The 10164-nt window shown below is 44.7% G+C and overlaps 1 protein-coding gene across 1 annotated transcript; it reads left to right on the top strand.

Annotated features, from left to right (window-relative positions):
• The first annotated feature begins 4496 nt into the window (after window positions 1–4496).
• Window positions 4497–8271, top strand: LOC311595007 (putative ATP-dependent RNA helicase Pl10). The gene has a single exon (XM_084777311.1). The coding sequence runs from the start codon at window positions 5249–5251 to the stop codon at window positions 7226–7228; it is 1980 nt and encodes a 659-aa protein (XP_084633437.1). The 5' UTR covers window positions 4497–5248; the 3' UTR covers window positions 7229–8271.
• The last annotated feature ends 1893 nt before the right edge of the window (window positions 8272–10164 follow it).

The following is a 10164-nucleotide window of genomic DNA, read 5'->3' as shown; positions in this document are numbered from 1 at the left end:
AGGCATAGTATACCCTGGAACTGGAGTTACAGGAGATAGTAAACCCCCACATGAGTGTAACTCTGTTAAAAATGTTAGTTATTTTTACAAAATTGTGTTTGTTTTTCTATTTCTCTTAACCCAGCTATCAAACTTGAAACTCTTTTCTATTTGTTTAATAATTAGCATCACAGAACAAGAACTGAGCAGTTATTACTCTAATCTTAACCCTCTAAGCTAATCTGGCTTCCTCCCAGCATGCATCCCAGCAACACTTGCACTTTGTAGCTTCCCTGCTCCAGCTTCTCTCTCCTGATGTCTCCTGGAGCTCTCCTGTGGCTCAATCCCCTACTTCCTCCTCTAACTCCTCCTCCCTTGGCTGGCAGGAAGTCCAGATCTATCCTCAGCTCAGTGACTGGCTATAAGCTGCTTTATTGTTATATCACGGGACAATTGGGGAGGAGAGTCTATACAACATTGGGACAAGAGAGTCTCAGAACAAGGCTTTCAACCAGATATGGGAGTGGGGGAGAACAGATATTACATTTGAATTACACAATAACTTTATGCCCACTCAACCCAGGTGCACCCAACCTCTGCAAGAGAAGTGCTCTTCACCACCGAGCTGTCTCTCCAGCCCCTAGATCTAAGTTTGTGACATATAAATTTTTCTTTAAAAGATTTACAAATTCCCTCAAAATTTAAGTAGTTTCTTTTTTCCCTTTACATTTGCAGAATCATTTTATGTACTTGTTTCTTTCTCTTAGTATTTTAAGTATCTAATTTAAAGATTGAGGTGTGGTGCAGCATGCTTACCCAGCATGTTTAAAGCTTTTGGGTTCACACACCAGCATTGAAAAACAATATATAAACTATATATTTTTTATTTTACTCTTTTCTTGCTTGAATCATTTCTGAGAAATGTAAGAAAGAGGTATTGTTCTTCTATTTTCTTAGGTTTTTCTTCTTTGAATTTCTATAGTGTGAAAATGATTTTTTAAAAAAGAAAATGATACAGCTACATATAGGGCTTTTAAAATTTTTTGTTTTTTCTTAATTGAAGCTCCGTTAATCAGCTTGACTTACTCTAGGTTCTTATATCTTCTAAATTTTTTAGTAGTGCTTTTTCATCCAGCGTGTTGGGTCTACTTCCAGAGTGTCCACTGTAATGTACAGCGGCGGCAGCTGGCAAGGTGGGCCTCAGAAGAGTGGAGTGCTAGAAGGATTACAGCTGTTTTCCTTCCCCAAGGCACCAGGGCCTCCTAACAATAAACAGTTGGGGGATGCTATGAGCATGACTTCCACAATTCTCTTCCTGTGTTTTGTGGTCCTGAATTCAGTGAAAATTGTGTTTTCTATTTTGTGTGGGGAAGAAGAGTTGATTGAAGAGAACTAGGTTAGGAAGGAGAGAATTGTTCTCAGCATCCTGCTGTGCCTTCCAAACTCTGGGTACAGTAGGAATCACGTGCACACCTTATGCAGATGCAGTTCACATGATAAATCACTTTTTAATCAGTCATAATTTTGCATTAAGTGGTGAATAAGTGCCCTTTGTTTCATACTTAAGCTGTCAGTGGTGAACATCAGGAGGGCAGACTAGTGCCTATCATTAAGCAGAGAAAAATCAATACCATTTTTAATTAAAGGAAGGCACAGCCAGGCTTGGAGACAAGCAAATCTCCTTGTCAGAGCATCTCCCCTTTAAACTCTTTCAGAAGTTCAGTTCAGAAGTAGAGAGACAGTCAAATGTGGGGATGACTCAACTGCTTTGGGGGCAGGGTGGGTGGAGACAGGCAAGCAAATGAAGCACAGGCCAGGTGCATGCTTCCTACTAGTCTGTCCTAGAGAGGATCTAAAGGCATGCGCAAAGGTCGGTCCCGACTTACACTATCGAAGTAAGTAAGGTTTTCATTTGTGGAGTAAGAATGAATTGAAGGAAAGTCAAACGTATTCTTGTCACTTATATGTTCCTATGCTTTAGAATCCAGAACATGATACGTTTTTATGATTCCTTTCAGCTTATATTTTACAGCCTGGGTTTTTCTTATTTTGTAGAGGAAGAGGCCAACAAGACAGAACTCATGGTGTTTTACAACCCAATGACAGAAATGCCACCATCACTTCTATGTTCAAAGGGAGGGAAATAGCAAAACATGGAATTGCTGAGAAAGAGAGCTATTCTGGGAAACTACCTATCTGGAATTCAGCACAAATATCAGAAAACTCCTAATTTATTTGGAGGAAATTTTTTAAAATTTGAGTTGGAGCAACATAAGGCAAAACATTTAGCCAAATCTTTGACCATGATATAGCCACAATCCTAGGAATATCAGAAAGGCCGGGCAGGAAGCACTTTAACTAGTGAAGTGTCACAGCTCTGATGCTACTGACCATGCAAGGGCATTCCGAATAAACTTACTCATCTCCCAAGTTAAGTCGAAGACCGTCCGGACCCTCTGCCTGATTCCCAAAGTTCTCGTAGGCAGCATTTCTATTTCTAGTTGTTACTATTCCCTTCTTGTAAATGTTGGGGCTCTGGAGGGAAAGGCTTCCCTACAGAAGTGTCACAGCTCTGCTATGGCCTGGGGAGGTTTCTCCAGGGACAGCCAGGCTCTAGCAAAAGTTATAGTTCTGATCCCAGATGTACCCTGGCAATCAAGAGCCAAGGAATACCACAAAGTCACAGCACACAATACACCTCACAGGACAGCGGATGCCGCAGCTTGGGGGAGAAGCAGCGGGGAACTGAACTTCAGTTCAGGGCTTATATGGGGTTTCTTATGGGGCGAAGTTTTCCAGGGTGAAGACTGGCGGGATTTCAATTCCTGAGCTTGAGCAAACTCTGGGATTGGTGGGTTTCCCAACTGAGGGATTTTGGGGTTGGTTGATTGGTTGGTTTTTGCTCAGGGATTGGTGGGGTTCTGTTTCTTGGCCCTGGTCTTGGGTTTCAGGTCAAGTCAGGGTCAGTGTGGTCCCCCCTCACTTTGGCCTTTTTACCTTACACTTCTTATGGTAAAAAAAAAATTCTGCCCAAATCTAGTTTAGTGATTTGGGTGGTGTCAGCTGAGGTCTCTATGTTCTCAGTAACTTTAAAAATCTATCTTAAGGTGCTGGAGAGATGGCTCAGAGGCTGTTCTTCCAAAGGCCCTGAATTCAATTCCCAACAACCACATGGTGTCTCATAACCATCTATAATGAGATATGGTGCCCTCTTATGGCGGGCAGGTGTACATGCAGGAAGAACACTATAAATATTTTTCCAAAAAAAAAAAAATCCATTTTAAGCCGGATGTGGTGGCACATGCCTTTAAATCCAGCACTCTGGGAGGCAGAGGCAGGCAGATCTCTCTGGGTTTGAGGCCAGCCTGGTCTACAAAGCAAGTCCAGGTCAGCCAAGGCTACACAGAGTAACCCTGTCTCCAACCTCCCTGCCCTACCAAAAAATCCATTTTAAAATAGCATAAAGATACAACAGGACCTGATAGTTCATGTAATTCAGAGGTCAAAAGTTAACAGAACTCAGACTTGATGGGCCAAGGCATCGCTTTTTGTCTACGTTTTCGATCTCTGCTCTCCTGGGTATACTGGTTTCATTTTCACCTGTCCGTTGAATTAACAAAACAAACATCCTCACCCATTCTCATCTGGACTCCATACACCATATTCAATATACGGTGTTCACATTGGTCAATAATTTTTGCCTAAATTCTAAAGCTTCTGTGAAACAAAAGGGGCCCTATTTTAAACTAACACCTTATTTATAGGGCAGAAGCAAGATGTAGAAAGTTTATTATGAAATAAACCAACAATAACGTCTGCTGCAATTATTAAACCACTTAAAATTTAAGTGTATACGTGTGTGCTTGCTTTTTTGCCTGTGTACTGCTTGGATACAGGTGCTCATGGACGCCAGAAAGGGGCGTTAGACTCCTCCTCCGGAAATAATATTAATAGCCGTTATGAGCCACCAGATGTGGCTGCTGGAAAACTAACTCCCCTCCTCAGCAAGAGCAGCAAGTGCTCTTAACTGCTGAGCAATCCTTTCAGGTCCTAAGTAGCTTCTACAAAAACGAGCAGCACACATTTCAAACATACCATCCCTTAGACCTGCAATTTGCCCCAAATCCCTCATTTTGGAGTTATTTCGTAATATGCAAGCCCTTTCTCCTTGCCCCATACCAAGCAGAACACCCGGGATGTCTTGTTTATGCTGAGCAGCACTGCAGGAACCCTCCACCTGCACGTCAGGTACTTGTCGACTGGCAAGGCACACGTCCAGTCGCTGATTTGGATGAAAGGAACCCAGAGCGGCTGGCTTCTCTGCATTTATTCTGTGGGATCAGTGCTACCACTGAGCCGTCACCGCCCTCCAAGCTGTGCCTAGGTAATTGTGGGGTGTCCACTTCCACCAGGTTCTTTACTCTCTTTTACCCACCCACCCCAAACCCCACCCTGGCCACCAACCGCCCTTTTCCCCGCCCCCTCCCCCACCCCCATACAGAACGCCGCATTCAAGCAACCGTTTCCTGCTGCACAAAATGGCCACTCCACGGGACACCTGTGGCCACGTGACCCGCTGCCCTCTTGGTTTGGGGCCTCTTTCCGCCTAACTCCAGTTTCAGAAAGACTGCACTTGGAGAAGCAAGAACTAACGCAACCGGAGAAGCCCCAACCGCTTGGAAACTAAGGACAAAAGTGGAGCGCTGGAGAGAAAAGAAGGACAAAAACAAAAACAAAAACAAAGACAACGCCTTAGTGAGCAACCGGGAGCCAAGAGGCCCACAGTAAATTTTAAGGCCTCACTGCTAGAGGTCAGAGTTCTCGCGAGATCTTGAGAACTTCCAAGACAAGGGTATTCGCGGAGTGCAGGGAAAGAAGTTCAAGCAAAACAGGACAGCCATCGATATTCTGGGCTCCGGGCCGTCGCCATGTACATCTAACTCCATTACGACCCCAATCGAGTGCCGTTCTGTGACTGTAAGTCTGAGAGGGCGGAAGGCCCCGTGACCGCGCCGCGGGGCGATGGCGCGCCGGGCCTGACTAGGAAGTCTCGCGAGATTTGAAATCAGCGCGCTATCGCGGGCAGAAGCCATTGCCATTGCGTTAGCTGGAGAAAGGCGGTGAGAGGCACGGGAGGCCCGCGGTGCCGGCATAGCAGTCTTTGGGGACCAGCTCGCCCGGCAGACACGCCGTTCTCCCCCAGAGGACCTCTGCGGTGAAACCATAGCTCAGTAGAGGTAAACCTCAGAGTTCTCTGTACTCTTCAGGGATGAGTCATGTGGTGGAGGAAGATGAGCTCGGGCTGGACCAGCAGTTGGCTGGCCTAGACCTGAACTCTCCAGACAGCCAGAGCGGGGGCAGCACAGCCAGCAAAGGGCGCTACATCCCTCCTCACCTGAGGAACAGGGAAGCTACGAAAGCGTCCTACGACAAGGACAGCTCGCGGTGGAGTAAGGACAAGGATGCCTACAGCAGTTTCGGGTCCCGGAGTGACACGAGAGCCAAGTCCAGCTTCTTCAGCGACCGTGGAAGTGGATCAAGGGGAAGGTTTGATGACCGCGGGCGGAGTGACTATGAGGGCGTTGGCAGCCGTGGAGGTAGAAGTGGCTTTGGCAAGTTTGACCGGGGCGGGAACAGTCGCTGGTGTGACAAAGCCGACGAAGATGACTGGTCTAAACCGCTCCCACCAAGCGAACGCTTGGAACAGGAACTCTTTTCTGGAGGCAATACTGGGATTAACTTTGAGAAATACGATGACATCCCGGTTGAGGCGACAGGGAATAACTGCCCTCCGCATATTGAAAGTTTCAGTGATGTTGAGATGGGAGAGATTATTATGGGAAACATCGAGCTTACTCGGTATACACGCCCAACTCCCGTGCAAAAGCATGCGATTCCTATTATCAAGGAGAAAAGAGACTTGATGGCTTGTGCGCAAACAGGCTCTGGGAAAACGGCAGCTTTCCTTTTACCTATCTTGAGTCAGATCTACACGGATGGCCCAGGTGAGGCTTTGAGGGCCATGAAGGAGAATGGAAAGTATGGGCGTCGCAAACAGTATCCAATCTCCTTGGTCCTGGCTCCAACCAGAGAATTGGCCGTGCAGATCTATGAGGAGGCCAGGAAATTCTCATACCGGTCTCGAGTTCGTCCTTGTGTGGTTTATGGTGGAGCTGATATTGGGCAGCAGATTCGAGACTTGGAACGTGGATGTCACTTACTGGTAGCCACTCCAGGACGGCTAGTGGATATGATGGAGAGAGGAAAGATTGGACTAGACTTCTGCAAGTACTTGGTGCTAGACGAAGCAGATCGGATGCTGGACATGGGTTTTGAGCCTCAGATACGAAGAATAGTTGAGCAAGACACCATGCCTCCAAAAGGTGTCCGCCACACTATGATGTTTAGCGCTACCTTTCCCAAGGAAATACAGATGCTGGCTCGGGATTTCTTGGATGAATATATCTTTCTGGCTGTAGGAAGAGTCGGGTCTACTTCTGAGAACATCACACAGAAAGTCGTATGGGTAGAAGAAGCAGACAAGCGGTCATTTCTGCTTGACCTCCTGAATGCGACAGGCAAGGATTCCCTGATATTGGTGTTTGTGGAGACCAAAAAGGGTGCAGATTCTCTGGAAGATTTCTTATACCATGAAGGATATGCTTGTACCAGTATCCATGGTGACCGATCTCAGCGAGATAGGGAAGAGGCCCTTCACCAATTCCGATCAGGAAAAAGTCCAATTCTCGTGGCTACAGCAGTAGCAGCAAGAGGACTGGATATTTCCAATGTGAAACATGTCATCAATTTCGACTTGCCTAGTGACATCGAAGAATATGTGCATCGCATTGGCCGTACAGGTCGTGTTGGAAACCTTGGCCTTGCCACCTCATTCTTCAATGAGAGGAACATAAATATTACTAAAGATTTATTGGATCTTCTTGTTGAAGCGAAACAAGAAGTGCCATCTTGGCTAGAAAACATGGCTTTTGAACACCATTACAAGGGTGGCAGTCGTGGACGTTCTAAGAGCAGATTTAGTGGAGGGTTTGGTGCCAGAGACTATCGACAAAGTAGCGGTGCCAGCAGTTCCAGCTTCAGCAGCGGCCGGGCTAGCAACAGTCGCAGTGGTGGAGGCAGCCACAGCAGCAGCAGAGGATTTGGTGGAGGTAGCTATGGAGGCTTTTACAACAGTGATGGATATGGAGGAAATTATAGCTCCCAGGGGGTTGACTGGTGGGGTAACTGAGCCTGCTTTACCATAGGTCACTACCAAATAAGTACAGAACCACATGTAACTTAGCCAGACTATACCTTGTAATAACTTCAAGAACTCACAGTGCATTGCCTCCTGTGACTCCCCACTGAATACGTTTTAAGGGAGCTTAAAGTGACAAGATGAAAGGAACAATCCAGAAGCCCCATTCAGAAGGTGGTTTGAAGACTTGGTTGTTATAGTTTGGATTACTTCTCCTCTTACCCCATCCCACTCTGCATTTATATCTTCGTGACTAAGGATCATTTGTTTGTTAATGTACTGTACCTTTAACTTTAGACAACTTTTATTCTGATGTCCCGTTGGCTCAGTAATGCTTAAGATATCAAACTGTTTTAACAAAATAAATTTTCTGAACTTGGGCTAAGAAAACAGAAAGGGACAGGTTTTTGTTATGGGAGTATGACCGTCCTTTAGTGCTCCTTAGGTACTCTAAGGAAGGTGGGTGAGGCCCAGGATGAAGGACGGACGGTGTTTTAGAAATGTATAAATAACAGCCCAGGGGTTCAAGAGCAGTTATGGTTAAAATATCTGTTTAAGTGTACAGTTCTAGTTGTTAAACTTAACCAGGAAATGCAATAGCATTTTCATTTTCCTGTGTACTTTAAATAATCCTTTGTTAGTGGACCTCCTCAGTGTAATGTAGTGGCAGCCTTTGGGAATCACTAGTCAGCATTCATGCTTACTACTGTGATGCAGAGGATCTGAACAGCTCCAAATAAATGGCATCAGGAAAATACAGAAGAAATGGTGTATATTCTTTAATACAAGCAGGTTTTGAAAAGCCATGGATATTGAGTAGAGAATCACTTTCTCTTATGGTGGGAGGTATGAAGATAGCCAAGAATGGGATATATGAAACTAAAGAACACAGAGAAATAGTTCCTCAATTTGAGTAGGCATTGATGGAATTTTCACATGTAATGATGGAACAGCAAACAAATGCATGCTTGTTCTCATTTTCTACCCATTTGTTGTAGAGCATCATCAATAAACCACTACATCTCAAGGGATAATGGTTTTTTGTTTTGTTTTGAGACAGGCCCTTGTGTTGCCCAGGGTAGTCTCTAACTCGTGTACCTGAGACTGGCCTTGAAGTCTCCTACCTTCGCCCTGCCTTCCAAGTGCTTGCACCACCACACTTGGTGAGATCATGAATTTTAAAAATCACATTGTTTATATGTGTATAGTCAGTTCCCCCTAGTATTTTTGTCAGGTCCTATATGTCCTAGGATATCCTGCCTATCAAATTACTGTCTCTGGAGTAATTAGTTAGATAATAAATAGATACTTAGTATTATTGTCAATGGGTGGGTTACATAATTTACATAAGGCCAGAAACGTGTAGCTGTATATGTGTGTATGTATATATGCATGTATATGTAGGTAGAAATGCTGTAGATTGATTCATGAATCAGTTTGTCCTAAAATCATCAGAAATTCTTGGTGGCCTCCATCGATGCTGGCCCTAGTATTCTTGGTGGCCTCCATCGATGCTGGCCCTAGTTGCCCAGAGATCCTCCAGTCTGCAAACCCTTGTGTGCCCTTTACTTCTTTCCATCTACCTATGCTACAACTTTTTTGAGTTGTACTTTGTAACCATGTTCATGCACTACTACTATCTTCTTTTTAAAAGGTTTATTTATTTACTTATTATGTAGATAGTGTCCTGTCTGCCTGTACACCTGGACACCAGAAGAAGGCACCAGATTTCATTATAAGCAGTTGCTGGGAATTGAACTCAGGACCTTTGGAAGAGCAGCCAGGTTCTTAACCTCTGAGCAATCTCCCCCGCCCCCGTACACTACTACCTTAACAGTGCCTGATCAAAGTTCATCTTTCTCCATGAAACTAGCTTTAAAAGTTGGAGTCCCAGCCAGGTGCAGTAGCACTTGCCTGTAATCCCAGGATCTGGGGAGGCAGAGGCAGGTGAGTCTCTGAGTTTTAGGCCAGCCTGGTCTACAAAGTGAGTCCAAGACAGCCAAGGCAACACAGAGAAATCTTGTGTGGAAAAAAAAATTGTAGTCCCAAAGTCATGAAAAATAATACTAATTTATGCCTGTAATTTTGGGTTAATCATGCAAATGTTGCAATTCTTTTTTTTTTTTTTTTGTCTTAAGTTTAAAAATGTTTCAATCCTATATTTCTTTTCCAGTTGTCTTTGGCAACTATACAAAATTCATCAGTCTATGTGGCTTGAATGGAATTCTAGAAAGGCCTTTACTACCAGATGTTTTATCAGCTACGGTGATCTTGGTAGAGTGTGGTGAATATTTGGACTTGAAGTGTTCTGTGTGTGAAATGAAGTGAGTGATGCGTGTGTAGTGGCCACAGGAGAATACTGTGTGCCACTCATTAGGTGGGTGTTAGAGGAACAGTAGTAGCTACACCTGGAAATACAGCCTGGCTCAGCAGTGAGCAGCGGCTAGACGCTAGTATAATGTCACTCCAGTTATTTCCAATGAGAGCAGTAATGATTTCCTAAGTTCCTCAGTTACTCTGCAAGCTCGAAGAGCACAGAAGAGATACAGAGACCTCCGAATCCTTCCTAACTTAACTGGAAGTTCTTTGAGACCAGAGCCAGGCTATCCAGGACAATTTGTGTTCTATTGAAAAAAAAAAGCAGTAAAATCCCATATACCCAAATACCCTCATTCCCATTATTAATATATTACCATGATTTGCTATAGTTAATGAGGCTCTGGTCATACATTGGCTGATGTCCACAGTGCTGTGTCCCAGTGGTTTTAACTGGTGTCTTTTTGCCGGCCCCGTGTAGGACACTGCATTCCATTTATTCAGCAAGCTGCCTGAGGTTCCTCCTGGCTGTGACAGTTTCTCATTTCTGTTGACCTTGACAGTTTTTTGGAGTGCTGGTCAGGTACTTTGCCCTACAATTAAAAACAGTT

This window comes from Acomys minous (genome assembly GCF_964271855.1).
Source record: "Acomys minous genome assembly, chromosome: 1".
Classification (NCBI taxonomy): Eukaryota; Metazoa; Chordata; class Mammalia; order Rodentia; family Muridae; genus Acomys; species Acomys minous.
The sequence above is the reverse complement of the archived record's forward strand: the minus strand, read 5'-3'. Positions and strand labels throughout refer to the sequence as shown.